General features: G+C 41.9%; 1 protein-coding gene across 1 annotated transcript; it reads left to right on the top strand.

Annotated features, from left to right (window-relative positions):
- The first annotated feature begins 833 nt into the window (after nucleotides 1–833).
- RTN1 (reticulon 1) lies at nucleotides 834–17,632 on the top strand. The gene is made up of 7 exons (XM_005149629.3): nucleotides 834–1,141; nucleotides 12,252–12,459; nucleotides 13,541–13,679; nucleotides 14,540–14,609; nucleotides 14,988–15,034; nucleotides 15,125–15,183; nucleotides 16,825–17,632. The coding sequence occupies exons 1-7, from the start codon at nucleotides 1,081–1,083 to the stop codon at nucleotides 16,865–16,867; spliced, it is 627 nt and encodes a 208-aa protein (XP_005149686.1). The 5' UTR covers nucleotides 834–1,080; the 3' UTR covers nucleotides 16,868–17,632.
- The last annotated feature ends 979 nt before the right edge of the window (nucleotides 17,633–18,611 follow it).

Raw genomic sequence — 18,611 nt, 5'->3', positions numbered from 1 at the left:
TAGATGTAAAGAATTTTCTTTCCCAGTATTGGCCACGTACGGCTGTTGCTTCATTATGCTGTCTCTACAATATAGTAAGTTATTGATGGGAAAACTGAGGCAGGGGCAGAGTCTTACTCAGGTAAGAGTATTTAGGTTGGTGTTGCAATTCTGCTGTTAGTAGGCTCACAGTTACTACAGAGAGCACATGCTTTTTTCCCCAAATTGTCCCATTTACCTGCACTCTTACACCTACAATCCTGGTTTATGCAGCATTTTGAGCAGCAAGAGGAGGCAGTGCCCATACACTGTGCATCCTAATCTTGGCATCCTGGTGTAGCAGGGCTTGGCATGAGGGGCTGGGAGGCCGTGTGGGTCACCCTGTGTCTGCAGGTACTCATATCTGCAGGGGAGAAGGGTGATCCTGGTAGTGTGGGTATTCTGCTCTTCTATTTCTAGAACAGTTTTGTCCAAAAATAGCAAAATGGGGGTTGCTGTATTGGGGTCAGATTCTGACCTTAGTTTTCTTCTGCCTGCTCCCTGACATCACAGAGATGGGCAGATGAGAAGGGGGTATTGAAACCTAGAGGGGCTGGGTGAAATTTGGCCCACAAAAAAAAAACAAACCAAAAAAAAAAACACAAGAAAGCACCAGATTCATCACTCTCAAGAAATTTCTGGAACATGAATAGTCACAACCATACAGCTACATAGAAAATGCTGCCCACCCCCCCACCCCCTGCACCCTTCCACCCACACCCAATTTGTTTTTATTTCTTTGCCGTCAGGTTGCCTTAACCATTTCCATGGCTTAGGAGGCTAAGCTGCCAAGCACAAGCTTTTGATTTGAAAGGGGACTGCATCCCCTTTTCAAAGGAGCCTGCTCCCTAGGGCAACCACATCACACTGCTGATTTGCTGCAGTGGAGACCGCAGCGCGTACAATATGCCCTCCCCCCTCCGCCTGTGCTGCTTACAGCATCAGTCCGGAGCCGAGCGGGGAGACGGGAGCGATACCCGCTAACCCACCCATGCTCAGGAATGCCTGACTGGTAACGCAGTGCCTCCGACGAAAGGACCAGCAATTCCTCAGCTCTCCGAGATGCAAGCCAGTGCTGATTCCACCAAGATGGACTGTCTTTGGAGCAACTGGAAATGTCAGGGTATTATATCTATTCTAGTGTTGCATGCTAGAAAGACTGCATGTCAGAGGAGGCAAAGGCAGGATCCAACCATTTTTGCATTGTTCACCTGCGGGCCTTTGCATGCTGTTTTCTCTCCCTCCCTGTGAAATTTTTCTTTGGGGGTAATTTAAGAAAGAAAGATAAAAAATCCCTTAATTCTGTTCATTGAATATATTTCTCCCATCTCCAGCTGTCTCACCCTGAAAGCGTCCAGGATACATCCTTCCCACCTTACAGCTCATTTCCAAAGCATCCTCCCTTGCTCTTAGTAATTTCATTTCTCATCCCCGACTCTCTCCATCGGGTTGCCTCTGGATTGATTTTATACCCTTTGGGCTTTAGGAAAGCTGGGTGATGGTGAATTTGTGCAGGCTCTGGCTCGTGAGGGTTCGAGGCGGTTGCGTTAGGCGCCTGGGTGCATCCTGCCTGTGGACACACCCATAGCGAGGGTTTAGCCTAGCGTCGACACAAAGAAAACGCAGCTTCGGCAAGAAGTGCGATAGTACCGAGGCATCCGTGGCACTGCCACCCGCTTCGTACTTAGCTGTAGGATTGCTTAAAAAGAAATAATCCTTTCGTTATGCTTTCAAGCACTCTGCGGAGCCATTCAGGGCAAAGTACTGTGATGATGTTGTCTTGCTGCTGAGGAGGTGAGGGGAACAATAGCATCTCCCTTTTGGGCTTATTTTCAGCTTTTTTTGAGCAGGTCGGTGTCTGTGCTGGGTGGGGCTGGCTACCTTCCCGGGTGCCTTGGACAGCTTTTCAGCCATTTTTAGTCGGCTTCACACTTCCCAGCCAGCATCCAGCCTTTGTTTTGATAAAAGACAGTCTCTCTGACGCTGCTCAGTGGGCAGATTAGAGGAAGAAAAGCTAGCGGCTGATCCTGCCAGGCAGGCGGCTGTCTGCTTTGGGCAGGCTTTGTTTGAGTGTATTTTTTTAATTTTAAGATAGGTGTTTATGCTGAATAGTCAGTACATAATGTTGATGCTTTCAACAGGGTCCCTGGGAGAGAGATTACTCTATAGCATCATCTCATTAGAGGGTCCAAGATGCTTGCAGACATAATTTTGTAAGCACAGCTTAATGTAACAGAAGCCAGAAAACCTCCCAAAAGTGTTTTCCGGGGGAGCGGAGGGGAGGAGAGGGCAGGGCAGGGGGAGATCTTTCAGACAGACGCTTGTCTCGGGGGAGGTGATATTTTTCCAGTCTTAATTCAGCACCTAATTGTGTTTATAGTCTGAGGGGTTTTTTTTAAGGAGGATGAGTAGCTGGAAGGTAAACAGATGCACCTGTTATATGACAGCCTCCAGCAGCTCGGGCTTTCCATAGCTTAATAAAGTTTCTATCTATAGGATATCTAGAGGATTGCTTCATTCATTTTTCATTAAGCTTATACAGGAGAGCCACAACCAGACTTCAGGATCTTTTTGTCTGAGCTTTGCAGATAAACTTCCTTGTTACGTGGGGTTTGGGTTTTTTGTTTGGTTTGTTTCCAAAAAGGCTCAATATTTTGCTGATCCTTATAAAAGCATTAATTTGCTGAGTCAGATTGCTGAACCACCTGTATTTAGAGGCAAACTGAATATTTTCCCTCTTCATCAGAAAAAAAAGTCACAAATTAAAAGGAGGGGAATAACAAAGAGCATAGTGCTATTTATTTAATCAATAATTATTAATAAATAATAGTGGGCTTTCTCTCCTTCTGTACTTTCCTTTTTGAAACTGAGGTAGATTTCCTGAAAATTAAATGACACAATATGCCCCATGCTGATTTGGAAAAAAACCCAGACCTGAAAAAGTCAACGCAGCTAAAATAAATCACTTGCCTCACTTCCCCATCATTTGCATATCTTTTTCTTTCTCCTGGGTGGTGCTTTATGATTCAAAAATGATCCTGCAGCAAACATGAAATAGTCATAGAGTATTATTTCTGTCAGCAAAATTCTTTGATCAGTCCCAGATAAAATAGAAGAAATTTAAAATTCAGAAGAATTGATAAAGGCTTGATTCATTGATTCTTTCAGTATCTATTATTCATGTAGTCTCTATCTCAACCCCGAATATCAGTTTCTTGCAAACCTGGAGTTGTATAATTTTGCCAGCTTCATTATCAATGGAATTATGATTCCTCTCTGAAAGCTCTGGAATATGTGAACATAAGAGATGGAGATGCAACCTCAATAAATACAGAGCATATTTTAACTGAAATTATGAAGATACAATATTGAGGTTAACATAAGTTTTAATTAAAGGCAGTCAAACCTACCACTAGCTGTATCATTGATTTGATCTTATAGTACTTATAATTGGTGTAAAATTGAGTGGGGTTCTTAAGAAGCTGTGGGACATTTGGTGAAGTCTCGGCTTTGCCCACTAAATTAACACACTTTTATGTTCCTTGCAATGAAGCAACTGATACTGCTGCATAGACTTAGAAATATTGCAGTGTGTTTTACCTGTCCACCCTGCAGGTTCAGAGTGATTATATCAATAGTAATTCATGATACGGCCCCTCAGGGGTACGGGAGAGTAATTTGCCCCTACTGGGCCTATGCTTCATTCAAAATGTTATCATAGTTGGCTTTGGGGAATTGCAGCAGACTTCCACACCCAAAGCATCTTTTGCATTGGAAGGTGATGCATTTGAAGTAGGCTGGAATGGAGCCATGCATAATTCATGAGCAACTGGTCATGCTGGTCGATGTGGGCCTCTGTGTAACAACCTATAGCCAGTGACAGTTGTGTGATGCATCACAGTGCACAGCTTCTAGTGGGGAGCTGCTGGATGAGGTGTGCCTTCAGGTTCAGGTGGTGGAGTCTCTGTGCCTTTGCCAGAAACTCGGCCCAGCTTGGCAGGACTCATCCCCACACCTAACCAGAGAGTAGGAAGATTAGTATGGTTTTTGCACCCCAATTGGTGAAGCTGTTTGATGACAATGCACTGGTCCCCATGAGTATTCCCTCTTCCACTATTTCTTCTACATGCCAGCTCTTGGGTGGTCATAAGTGGCATGCTTGTTCCTGCAGCTTCAACTTCGTGCAAGACTTATTAAAAAGAAAATCTAAAAGATGCAGAGAAAAAGGCCTGTGAACTGTTCATAGAAATGATACTAAATATTATCCACATTATAATTATAACTTAATGTAGGAAAGGACTGCAGACTTCACCAATCCATCTAGATGACATAACTCCACTGGGACTAGAGTTACTGAGTGGCATTTTCCTGGCAGTTGTTTCTAGACAACCAGCTTCCTTGCTGATTGTCTAGATTGACTTGATGTCAGTTGATATATCCTTGACTGATATATCAATTGATTTCCGAAGAGTGTTGAGAAGCTGCACCATTCATGGCAACGTTCCCCACTTTCGGACTGATAAAGAAATTCAATGGCAATAATATTGGTGCATGCTGTTAATCTATAATTTTATTGACAGTTCTTTAGTCTAATTACAGCTATTATCATGAGAATATACCTTCAGCCAGCTGGTACCTTGAGTGCTTTCCAGAAAATACTGTGGGCTGAACTCTCAGCTGGGATCCACATGTCTTGTTCAGATGAGCAATCCCTCTTTTTACCATCTAACGATTTGTCCCAGTAGTTGGTTCTTATGTTGGACCTTGGTAGAGATAAAATCTTGGAACCAAACCATAACCTGATGTAACCAATTTAGCTAATATTCACAAAAGTATGCTAATTTATGTGGAATTGACTCCCTAATTTCACAGTTGTTTTCCTGTGAAATTTAAATTAAATTTGTAATTTTTTTTTCCGCTTTCAGATTTGCTTTTCATCTTTTAGAGTCATTTAAACTTTAGCAAGAGGGTGATGGTGGGGCATTAGTTGAAGGCAGTGTTGGAGGGCTGCTTTTGCTTTCCTTAAATCTCCGGGAAGTAAGGTTTGGTGAGGCTTTTTTGATAGTAGAAGGGATATTCTCTCCCTGTTCTATTTAATGTTCAGAAACAACATAGTTCTGAGCAATTAATTTTGAAAATCTGCATATTTTCAAATGTTTGGCTATAGTTAGGAAGGGTCCAAGTCTGTTATCTTGGTTCAGGGGCATCTCAGGAACATCTGAACATTTTCATAGCATTATATGTATTCAGAGACTGCATTCACAGCGTCTGCTTGGTCCCTTTGGTTTCTGCTCACTTAGGGTGACAGCAATTACATCCTTCACAGAAACTGGCCAAGGCAGGTAGTGATATAATTTGATGAGCAAGAGGTGTGTTAAGGAGGCTTTCTCCTGCCACTCTACTAAATCCTGGTCTTAAAGCATCTTCTTGTGAAAATTATAATAATAACAATAATAATGCATTAGACTTGTTTGCAGCATGGTTGTAAGGCTGATTTTTTATTGCCAATCGTCTTCTTATTGCAACCCAAACCTACTCTGATTCCTCACATATGATAGTCAATCGATACTTTTTTGCTCCCATCTTGATCTTGCAGGTGGAATAGGATATAATGTGAAGGGCATCCTATATATAGATTTTTCCCTGGTCCTATTTCTGCTCCAGGTCTCGTCTCATCAGAGTTGGGGGAGCAAGGAAGTCTGAACTTTCGAGTTGAGTCTTGGGGCAGGTGGGTGATAAAGGTATAAAGCTGAGCTGAGAACAAGGAGGTTAATAAACAAAGTGTGTACAAGAGTTAGAAATATAGCAAGATCTCTCAAGGCTAGAGATAAAGGATAAGGAGAGAAGCCTCATGAAGCAGCACAGATATTTTGTCTTGGCTCTGCTGTTAATCACAGCAGTCTCCTGAAGGCACCAGACTGCTCATTAGATGGTGTATCCATCTGTATTGTATTTGACTCAGATCTGTTGTGGGGAGCAGAGCAATGACCACATTGGCTCCTTCACTGGGAAGAAAAGGGAAAGCCTGGTTCTGCAGCTTGTGGTTAAAGCTGCAAATTGGAATTTCTTTGAGTGTGACCCTATTCAAAGACTTACAGTTTTGTTGCATTTCTGTCAAATGTTATTGTGACAATGCTATAAAGAAGATTGTCCTTATTAAAATATGTTTCCTGATCTTTTCAATTCCAGTAGTCTGAGATATGCCTTATGAAGTCATTTATATTTATGGAATCATAATACTATACTGTATCTGTATACAGAATTAAAGGCTGTGTGTAGGTTTTCCTCACTTCAAGTTACTACTAATACTACATAGGGAATTAAGCTGTACAACCAATTGATGTTACCTCCTACAGAGGCCCAGTAGGAACTCCATTATGTGGAAGGCAACTTGCTCACATCCAAAGGTGTTATTAGTATGCTAATAAATGAATGAAGAAGAGCATATAACCTTTTATTCAGTCATCAAGGCACAAGGACCTCGTTTAAGGCTGGATACAAGGGGTTTGCACACACTTTTTGTAATAGGTTCCATGTACATGCTCTTGATGAATGTTCATTTTTCATACAGTTGCTCCAGTAGAGGAAAAACTGGCATGGTAAGAAGGAGAGAACAGAAGTTTTCAGAGGCAGGGAGGGAGAAGCTGTGAAAGATGTGAATTGTCCAGTCTGTGCTCCATTGATCTTCATTAATTTTCATGTTAAAATGCTTTCTTTGAGACATGGAATGGAAAGATTCCTTTTTCTGTTTCAGAAATGTTTTTCAAAAACATAACATGCAGGAGTGTGAAAGTATGAGGACATTTTATTTACAGGTTAGTTTGAATCCTCTATTCTCCCTCTGAGATCTCTGCTCAAGAGCCTTGGGCTGCAGTTGCCCCACACCATGGTGCTTCTGGAGATGATGTAGACCACCAGAGCCCTGCCCTCATGTTTCCTCCAGCTCTCAGGGAGAATGGATTCAGGAGCACCACTATTTAGTCTACTTTGGCTGTCTTAAGTTGTTCACCCCTTACCTCCAGCACTGCCCTTTCTAGCCCCCCAGGTCTGTCTTTTGGGGTTTTTTTTTATGTCAAATATTGATGAGCAGAAACATTTTCTGCTGAAAGCCTGTTGAGAGCTGGGAGATCTTCCAGACACTGTACTCAGGAGCAGTTCCTGGCTGACCTAAGCATTGTGTGCTGCTGCTGTTACTTATATTTGCAAGGTTAGTTTTCGCTTCCATCACGAATATGGGTACTTACCAGCTACTCATATTAACAAATGGTTGCTTGTATCGTAGAGTTTACCTTTGTGCATTTTTAGTCTGGGTGTTGGCCCTAGATGGATGACTCACATTAGTTTAATGAGATAAAGGTATAAATGAGGTAAATAAATAAATGATAAATAAATGAGATAAAGTATAGCTGAGGTGGTGATTTGGCACCCTTGAAAACTTTTTCTTTCAAATAGAAGGCTACTTGAGTAGCATTTTACAAGTTCTGCTGTCATTTAAAAAACATGGGCAGGCGATACTTTCAGATGAATAGCTCATCAGACATGCTTCTCTAGAAAAATTCTTCAAAGGCAGTTGCAGTGACCTGCAGCACTGCTGTCTTAGAGATGTCTGGCAAATCCTCCTTACTAAATACAAATACTTTTGAGCCTGAGGCAGTTCTGGCAAAACCCAGAGTCCTTTTATACCTCCACAAATGAGCCAGGGCTCTGGTGTATTGTACTGGAAAGAGTGCAGTGACCGACACTGCTTCTCTCCTTCCAGGAGGCTAAAGGGAGATCATGGCAAGCTAGAGCTGAACAGCTTCTGCATGTTAATGGCAATGGTCTGGATTTTACAGTTGTGATTTTTAAAACAGAAGGAACCCAAACCTCCATGAACCAAGGCTGATTTCAGTTCCTGTTTTCCAAACCCTGTTTGCAAATCCTAGCTGCAAACCTGAGGAGGTTTGAAGTTGCCATTTCAGTTCTCAGCAGTATATCTTGCTTAGCCAAGCAGTTGGACTCACTGTCCAACTGTATGCACATCACATATCGACAGGCTCGCATGGCACCAGCCTCCTGCTTCATGCATATTCAGCATGCATTGCTCAGAATCAATGCCATTGTAGTCAGGTCTGCGCAGTGCGTGCACACACACTCACATACATACACCATGTTTGCAACACACCCAGAGCTTACAGGTCCCTTCACCACTCTAGGACCTTTTATTCTATGACCTGTTAAGGGCAGTAAATCTGAGGGGTCAGCAGGTGTTTGAGGGAGTTGTTAGCTATCTTAATCAGTTTTATATTATATTCATATATAGGATGAGATGAAATTCAATGCAGACACATAAATGTGGTGAACAACTTCATCCCATTCAGAATAATAATAATTAAAAAATTGTATGGAGAGGGTTGATGCACCCACTTCTTGGTTCACCTGGTGGTGAAGGAGCAAATTTCATGGAGTCATGGAATCATAGAATAGTTTGGGTGGGAAGGGACTTTAAAGACCATCTAGTTCCAATCCCCTAGCCAGGGGTAGGGACTTCCCCCTAGACCAGGTTGCTGAAAGCCCCATCCAACCTGGCATCATTCCTTTGCCCCTTGGTATTTGTTTACAAGACCAGACACTGATGTGACAGGTACTTTTCTTCTTGTGTAAAGTAATTACAGAAGAAAATGGCAACCTGAGGAAGCCAGGCAAACAATACCAGCTAGGGGATTCTACACCCAGTGAAGTGACTGCAGCTGCAACTAAAGGAGCGAACATGCCTCTGATACATAGCTCAGGTGTTTTCAGCAGCATCTAAATTCATAAAATTCTTAAATCAGGGGAACTGATTCAGCTCAAATCCCTGAGGGCTGTCAGCCAAAAAAATTACTGCTTTCTCCAAGGAAGCCCAGGGACCATGGCTGTACTCCTAAAGTCTCCACTGATTTCTAGCTCTGAACGCTCCTTCTCCCCTTTCCTTGCACAAGGAACCATGAGGTTCATCTCTCTCTTGCACTGCCTTTTGCAAGGTGGTTTGGCTCACCCCCTTCTCCCTAAGGGAGAAGAGGAGGAATGGCTGAAGGAGTGGCAAATCTGGCCTGAACAGCTGGACATGGCAGAAGTGCCACAGCTCTCCGTTCCTGCAGGGGAGACAAGGAAAAGGCGGATTTGGTTCCTGCCCTTGAAAATCCTAACTTGAGCTAGTGCAGGCAGCAGGGTGTGAGTGTGTGTATTCCCAGGCTGGACCTGGGCACCTGAACAACCACATAAAAATCATTCAACTCGTATCTCCTTCCTCTCTACTGAGATTTTCTACCTAGCAGTTGGCACATATTTTTTTCTATGCACATGGGAATGTTTGCCTCAGGTGTAAAAGACACAGGATCACTCTCTCCCACATCTCATTTGGCTGGTGAAAGAAGCCAGCTGCCTTTTTGTCTCCTCTCTCATGCATGCAGGTATCCCCAGAACTGTGTCATTTGGCCTCTCTCTGTCTCACTCTGAATTGTGACAAGCCTTTCCTCATTTTATACAGCTTAGTAAATATCCCAGTCATTTCACAGAAGAAAGAAGCATATTTCAGGACATACACACACTTGGTTAAGTCAGTCTTGAGTCATTCAGCATCTTCCGTGTTGAGGGGAAGGGGAAAATGCAGTTAGGCATCTTTCTGCATGAGAATACAGCCCACTTCCAGTCACAGGAATACGAGGTGGAAGATGCTCAAAGGAAAGAGAAAGGTCTTAGTTGCTCACTTTGGGTCTTATCATCAGTTGGAATTGTGTTAGAGAAGTCTACATAAGTTGTCTTTTGTACTTTCTGGCTCAGTTCTCATTTGTTTGCCTATTACCTGTGTCCCACATAGTGTTTTTCCCTGGTGTGTGGCATTTTTCTTTAATCAGAAGATGATGTTCCAAGCACAACATCCTGCATGAGCTCACCTGTGCTTATTTTATTATGTGGTATAAAATTCAAGTTAATTAAAAAATGAGATTTGTACAAATTTCCAATATCATCCTCTGACCATGAAATTTTTAAGCACAAAAATGACTGTGCTGTGAAGAATACTGCCTGTCAAAATGCTTGCTGGTAAAAGCACGCCATTTGCTATGTTGTGGTACAGAATTTTGCAGTGCCTTGACTGAAAGAGAGTATGAAAAATGGTAAAACCTGCATACTTGTGTACTGGATGCCATTTTGTAAGGATGGTTTGCAAGTTGCATACTCCAGCACTCTGATACCGTAAGCAATTTGTGATGCTGCCAAATTCCCTGACATAGGTGCATGCTCTGACTATGCTGCAAGTGCATTTTTGGAGCATTCCCTAGTCCATGCCCCTGGGTTTCTGTAGGAAGGAAACCTGGGCATATATGTGGAAAGACCCTGGCCTGGTCCCCAATTTGTAAAGTCAGCACCCAGTACCCCAGCATATGTCACTAATGTCCCCCATCCCTTGCCTTCCATGCAGCTCTTTCTTGCATGCTATGGTCACAGGCCCAGTGCTGAGGGCTGGCATTTAAAAATATGGAAGAGGTATTGTGTATATTGATGGAGAATATAGTGGGATGTTTCATGAAGAGAAAAGAGCTCGATAATAGCAATTCTGTATTCAAGTCCATTACTTTGAAAAGCAATGCTAATATGTGTGATAGTAGTGAGTAATATAGCTCATTGACTAAAGGCAAACATGCCATGGTGACTCACAGGTTTCGGAGATTAGATGCTAAGAACTACTAGGCTGGATTAATTTTGTTCCTTTTCGTATTTGTGGGATGGGTTTTTTGACAGATTGCAATTTTCCTGAATTTATTCTTTGTTCAGGATGATTTGACAAGTGGCATCCATGAAATCTGTTTGGCTGGTGGTGTGTTCAAGCTGTTCATGAGGACTTGTGCAGTGTGTGAAATTAAAACTGTTTTGTTTAGATTGTCATGAGCATGTCCTTTGGCTGGATGAAGAGCCCTCTCAGAAGCAGGGTGTGGATGTACAGAAATTAAATTCCTCTTTGTGGACTGTATTTTTATCAATCATTTCATAAAATTTTGCATTTATAGTGGCTACTCTTGATGGTAAGATGGTATACTAAAGGGTCTGGAACAACTATACAAACTGGGTGAAAAACACTGTCATTATTAACTGCTTTTAAATGTAAAAATATATTGGTTGAACATGGTTTTCTGCACTTGCTTTCTTCTAACTACCACCTCCCATGGACCTAAACAAGGGAAGTTATCTCACAAGCAGAAAGCTTTTTTATATATATATATTTCTGAGGTGGTTGGATTTTTGTAGCATTTATTCTGTATTGTAAGGCCCCATCTGAAAAATGGGTTCTTCCTACTGTGTAACTATTAAGCAGTGGTAAAACCAGGAGTCTTTTGCTTTCTCAAAACTTATGAAATAAACAAACCATATTCTCAAAACTTTGATTGGGAAAGTGCTTTGTTGTGACTAATCCCAAACTTTTGCACTCATTTATAAACAACCAAAAATTGAAAATGTTTTGATCAAGCGTTTGGACTGGTGACATAATAAAACCAATTCAGAGTTTCTAGAGTGCCCTGGGTTCAGCAGTAGCAGTTGTTTTTCTCAGTCTCAGTAGCTGATGCAGTGATGCCCTTTTAGTCCTCATAGCGCTTGTAGTAAGCATGGGTAAAGCCCTTCCCAAATCTTCATTTGTAAAGCCAGGCCATCATAAACATCGTTATTATTGGTGGTAGCAGTACTGGTTTGTGTTATACCATAGTTACTGGACCATTCTTATCTCAACCCGTGGGAGTTACATTCTTTCGATTCTCCTCCCCATCCCTCCGGGAGCAGGGGGAGGAAGTGGAGGGGAAATAAGCGAGCGTCTGTGTGGTTCTGAGTTACTGGCTGGGCTTAAACCATGACACAGAGTAAGGAAATGCAAGCTAGGTTGAAAACTTCCATACAATCCTAGCAACAAGACAACCCCCCACTTGCATTTACCTTGCTGCTGTAAGAGACCCACTGCGCTGTGGTTGAAAGTATTCATCAATCTTATCTAACCAAAACACAGATACATGGAATACAAGGATTTGAAGTAGGTCATTGCTTGTAATTTCCTCAGCACATTGCAGAACTCACATTACTGCTTCTGTTGAGGAGTTTCTGTTGATACTGATGTTAGCAGGAGCATCACTCCTTCCTTCTGCAAGGGCTCTGAGCATCGCAGTGGCCATTGCGGCCATCCTGCTCTTCTATCTCCTGCCTTTAACATGTTGGTTTTCTCTCTCCAGCTATCGACCTGTTGTATTGGCGTGACATCAAGCAGACAGGGATCGTCTTTGGCAGCCTCCTGCTGCTGCTCTTCTCCCTGACCCAGTTCAGCGTTGTCAGCGTCGTGGCCTATCTGGCCCTTGCTGGCCTCTCGGCCACCATTAGCTTCAGAATCTACAAATCGGTCCTACAGGCTGTTCAGAAGACAGACGAGGGCCACCCCTTCAAGTGAGTGCTTTGAAGTAATGGCCAGGGGCCACTTACCTTGCAAAGGATCTATTCCCACTGGCAATTCAAGTTTCTTTACCTGCTGCTTTTATAATGGATAAAATTCTTTTCTTGATGAAAACAGGGAAAATATTTGTTTCTGTTGTCCAGTGTCTCAACATATGTAAGTCTGTATTGGCTCAGATCCTGGGGGAAAACAAACAATACAAAACCCGTTGTCCTCTGAGACATGGGAATTCTTTTTTTTGAAATTCAAAAGATCCATAAAATTTGCAGAAAACATAGAAAAATAGTTTAATTACAGCTAAAGATAATACCGTATCTCTTCAAGCAGGAGTATATTTGGCATAGAGGAAAACTATTTATATCTTTTCTCCAGCACTGCTTGGCTGTGATGTGGCAATTCATTACCCTCGGTGGTGGTGCTGGTGCCAATATCAATGCCTTCCCCACGCTCTTTAGGGTCTGGGTGGTTTGCTCCAGGAAAGCACCAATGCTTTCTCCTCTCCTCTGCCAACAAGTTGATAAACCAGGTCATGGAACTGGTTTTAAAAAAAAGTCTTGTTGGGGTGCTGGTCCTTCTGTTTCACTTGGGTCAGTTCTGAGATGCAACTCATGACATGGGCATAGCTCAGAGCGAAGTACAGGGGAGGGAGAGGATGGAGGAGATAGAAGGTGCGCTGCTGCCAAAGGTGATACATGGCCAGACAGCAGCTTTCGTTCCTCCAAAGGCTGCCACAGCAGTGTTGCACAGAACTTTGTGGGGAGCCTCCATCCAGAGAGGATTATGTATCTCCCTTTGGGTGGATTAAAGAGAGAACCCCTTAAGACCAGGCTCTGTATGGGGAGAGGGCAAGGCTGGAGGCAAACAGCCACAGCACAGCCCACAATTGCCCAGTGAGGTGGATCATGCAAGGTGAAAACAATGTGTGCTGGTGGCTCTGTGCCTACAGGAAAGGGGACATGTTGCTCCAGCATGAAAACGTGGTCTGGGGAGAAGGGAGTGAAGGGGTAGACAGTCACAAGCATGGATGACAAGTGAGCCTGCCTGGGTTTGTAACTGGACCTGTGTTTCTGGCAGAGCCTACTTGGAGATGGAAATGAATCTTTCACAGGACCAGATTCAGAAATACACAGACTGTCTCCAGCTATACGTCAACAGCACAGTCAAAGAGCTGAGGAGACTGTTTCTCGTTCAGGACCTCGTGGATTCTTTAAAAGTAGGATTGGTTTAAACATTTTTAACCCTTCTCTAGAGGATCAATCTACATTTCAAAGTTCTGCTTCTCATGTTGACAATGTTGCCATAAAATCTAGGTTTGTGTAGCTCCAAATACGAAAATTGCTGTCCTTTTTGATTTCCAAGTTGCTTGCTTCCAGCTGTTTAGAGGTTTAGCAATCTGCTTTTGAACTTACTGGTATGTAATACAGGAATTATAAAAGGACGAGCTTAGCCACACTGCAGTTTTAGAAGCATCTCTCTGTTATGCTTTGTACTACTTTGCCACAAAATAGTGTGTTAATAGCTTTGTTAATCTGGATTTCCTCTAATGGTGGCATTTCCTGCTATGGGTCTTCTTTCCCTTCCTTCTGAAATAATTATTTATTTTCAGCTTTACACCCAAATAGGTGTTCTTCAGAGCAAAGGGAAGATCATTAAGAGAGGAGACATAGGTTAGGCTCTAAAGAGTTTTAGAAAAATGTACCCATCTCCCAGCCTCAGGAGTTTTCAGTTACTGGGATCATCACTGTTGGGCTGTGACTAACCTGTATGGGATGATCCCTGCCATCATCAAAAATGGATGCAAAAATCTGCCTATGTCATGCTCAATGCAGAGTCCTAGATGTATTCAATTAAGCCCTAAACACACATGAAAGCTCAGCTAAGAGGATGAGAAGCAGTGAACAGCAGAAAGGAGAATGGGGTTTATACACCCAGTAAAAGTACCCAGTTCCTAATGTGTTTTACTTAATTACTCCACTGAAAAAGGCTAATGTACTGTTACATTAGCTAGTTAAGGAAACTAATTTCTTTGGATGCTGACACTGGAGGTGATGTAATGATCCATCTTTAATTTAGTTTGCAGTACTAATGTGGCTGCTGACTTATGTGGGAGCCCTCTTCAATGGCCTGACTCTTCTGATAATGGGTAAAAGCAACATTTCTTTTAAAATCTATTTTTAACTTTAACTCCCTCGCGATTTCTACTTAGACAAAACAGCCTATCCTCAGTGTGCCTTCCTCACAGTTAAACCATCAACTTCTTTTTCCCTTCCTGGTAAATATACATTATTCCCATTACATTGTCCCTCCTGCTAGAACTAATTTGTGGTTTATGGTTTTGCAGCTACTAGAGCAATGGGTAATTCCATTTTTGGAAGGTTTGAGCAAAGGTTGCTTCTAACACAAAGATCCCTATTGGATCAGCTGACCAAGTAGCATGATGTGTGTTTGTCACTGAAGTAGGTCTCTTCTCTGCAGGAATCTGATAGACAGGAATATAACAGTGTGCTCTTTTTCTCCTCAGCTGTGGTGTCTATGTTTACTCTCCCCGTTGTATATGACAAGTACCAGGTAAGTCTGTCAGTTTGGTATAGTTTATGTGAATGGGTGGTTCTGCCTTCTTGATGCCTGACTGACTTGGCCTCCCTTTGCTCTTTGCAGGCACAGATTGATCAGTACTTGGGACTTGTGCGGACCCACATAAACACTGTTGTGGCAAAGTGAGTTCAGCAGCAGACTTCACCAGAAGTCTTGCTGTGAGGTTGCGGTACACTGGGGGTGGCTAAAAGCTTAGTGGTCCTGGGGACAATATGCCCGATGAATGATATCCTCCCCAGCTCCCAGAATGTAAGAGACTGTGGGAGGGCAGACCCCTGAAGAAACAGGCCTTCTCAGCTGAGCACAGATGAAGGCAGAGCTGTAACCCTACATTCTTCTCACATCTCCTGCCATTTGGGGAGGGTTGTGGACGGAGCAGCCCAACCAGAGACACATGTCTATTCTTTTGCTTGGCCAAGACAAACAGGAAAGAATATGTTAACTCCCTTCCCCACTGACCACTCCAAGCTTGGGGTTTTGCATTCAGGGTCTGTGTCCTTTAGAGTTAATAATACCATTAACAAAGAGGGAATTAGAATGCTGCCCTGTCACTGAAAGAAAATACCTGGGAGCACCATGATCTTGAGGGTTTCAAACCAGCATGGAACAGACAAAAGACCTGGCTGGAATTTTTGAAGCAGTCTGCTTTAGTTCCTAATGTGTTTCCTGTATCAAAAGCTTTTCTGGAATCTCTAAGGGTGAGTGGGAATCTCAATACAGTTCTCAAAACTTGAGAATTACTGAAGCAGGGTGGCTGGTCTGGAAGGTGGATCTTGTACATCTCAGCAGTTTATATCCATAGATTTGCAGAAGCTGGCTAACTAACAGGTACACAATGGAAGGTTAAAAATAGAATCATAGAATCATAGAATGGTTTGGGCTGGAAGAGACCTTAAAGCTCATCTAGTTCCAACCCTGCTGCCATGCACAAAAGCACCTTCCACTGGACCAGATTGCTCAAACATCTTCCAACCTGTCCTTAAACACTTAAAAAATTGTGAGGTACAGAGAGCAAGTGATCTATGAAGAGATGCTGAGGAAACTGGGCTTGTTTAGCCTGGCAAGGAGGGGAACTAAGGAGTGATTTCATAGTAGCCTATAAGTACTTGATGGGGAGTTACAAAATGATAAAGCCAAACCCTTCTGAGTTTTGGCAGATGTTATAACAAGGAGGAACAACATAAATTCAACTTAGGAGGTTGATGTTGAACATTAGGAGAAACTTTTTCACTAGATTTTAGGACAGGACCACAGCAGGCTATATAGGGAGCTGCCAGAACCTCCTTCCTCGGAGGTTTTCAAGATGCAGCAAGACAAAGCTATGGCCTTGGTGATAGTCCTGCCTCACATAGGAATTTGATTCAAAGACTTCCAGGGATCCTTTCCAGCCAATATTTCTGTTATTCTGCAAAACCCTTAGCCTTGGGCAGGACTAGAAATTTGTACTGAAAATTCTTTGCTTCATTCCTGACTTCCAATATAAAATAGACCATGGTAGAATAATGAAGAGAGGAGAATATCACTGAGCATATCCCGTGATTACAAGAACCACCCAAAACTGGGCCATTTACAAGTAGGGGCCTGTCAGAGCACACAGATAGGGCATCGCTTCTTTTTCTTATTAGACACTAGTCCACCTGTTGTGACAACACACTGAATGCAAGCTAGAGATTACATCTGGATAAGACTCCAAATGGGGATCCACTGGAATGAAACAGCTACCTCACCATATAATCCTCTTTTTTTTTTTTTTTTATTTCTAGGATTCAAGCTAAAATCCCAGGTGCTAAGAGAAAGGCAGAGTAAAGCAGACACCAAGAATTCATCGACTACAGTAGTGAATAATAGGGGAATCTGGAGTGAAACAGCTCTGTTCTTACACTTTACTGCAAATTTATTGTTCTTTTATTTTCTCCACACCATGATCTTAGAAACATAAAACTTGGAAGCAGTGCTTTTCCCCAGCTGCTTCTGCACTTAGACTATTTGCAATCACTTGTGTCAAGCACTAAAGTATAGTAAAGAGAAAAGTGTACTAGATGTGGTTTTTTGTGTTGCTTATAAAGTGCATGCTGGTGAAAGCCTAAATAATATTGACCTTTTTATTTTATTTTTTTAGTGTTTTTCCTTCTTCTATTGGCATTGCTTCTATAACTTTTAATGTTACATGTGGCTAGGGGCTTTCCTGCTTAGCGCACTGATGCAATAGTTAAAATTGCTTCTACGTCACTGGGTTGCTGGTTGGATTCATCTTTATTAACTATATAGAATTGTAGACTGATGTTTTAGTGTTTTCCAGCACAAATAAAAGAAACAGTAATCAGTACTTATGGTAATCAGTTTTGTATAACTCAAAAAAAAAAAAGAAAACAAAACCCAGTACTTTTGTCGTAAAGGATTGACAGGCTGATTTACATGTATGGTAACTGGAAAGTTCCAGCATGTTAAATTTATTACAATTTGTATTACATACTCTGTAGTTCCAAATGGACTTAAGTATGGACTCTGAATATTTGCACTTATGTACTTGATACCGAATGCAGAAATAAATGTTACTAAATGTAAAAAGTTCTCCCTCTTGTTGCCACTGGGATTATCTTGACATTTGCAAACAGGACACATGCCATGAAAAAGAAGCATTTTCTCTCTCTCTTCCCCCTTGAGATCCGCACATATTTTGCCCTTACAAAATGGTGCAGTCCAACAAGATCATCTGTAGCACGTACCTCACCCATCAGTTTCACAACTTGATGAGTATGGCAATAAAAGAAGGATCTTAGAGCATATTGGGTTTTTTTTTTTTTGTGGTGGTCTTAGCACATAGCAGGAACACAAATAACTGTCTCTTCCTTCGTTTGTGTGTTGTGTAAATCATAACAGGCTCTGTGAGGGGTCAGCACAAAGGACTTTTCATTTTTCGTATCATCATGTTCCTCTCTTGTCCAAAGCTGCTTTAAACTGTGGGACCAATACGGAATCTGGAGGCTGGGAACTGGAATAAACTTTTGCTGTTGTTCAAAGGTGAAGGTTTTTAAAAGTTAGCATTTGGTGTTTCAGAACCATTAGACAGAAGAAACAGCTGTTGAACATTATCTAAAGAGCTTCAAAACAACTGCTTAAGTGCTGAATAATTTGCCAATTTGTTGAACATACCTGTTTATTTCTTTTATTAATTTTTATACAAGTGTAAACATCAAAACATTTTCAGCCATTTTCCTTTTTTTTTCTAACAAAAGTTTTATGTGGAAATTAATTTTTCTACAAAGAACCAGATCTTTAAATACTTAGACCAACTTTTTGAATTAAAGTCTTTCCTTAGGTTCATTCATTTAATGCACCTTCCTCTCAGTTACACATGGACATGGTAAGATCTGTCCTAGGTCAGACCGCAGTTCTGTTTGCATATAAATGTACAAACAAAACAAACATAAGGGGTTGGTGGAAGCACTGATATGGCTCTGGGCTACTTAATTCTTGTGATCTTCAAATACCCTTATTTTCATTTAAGGCTTATATTTAAATATTCTTTTTTTGTTCTTATTTAAAAATA

Source organism: Melopsittacus undulatus, chromosome 4, assembly GCF_012275295.1.
Source record: "Melopsittacus undulatus isolate bMelUnd1 chromosome 4, bMelUnd1.mat.Z, whole genome shotgun sequence".
Taxonomy (NCBI): domain Eukaryota; kingdom Metazoa; phylum Chordata; class Aves; order Psittaciformes; family Psittaculidae; genus Melopsittacus; species Melopsittacus undulatus.
This window is presented reverse-complemented; position numbering and strand designations above follow the sequence as displayed.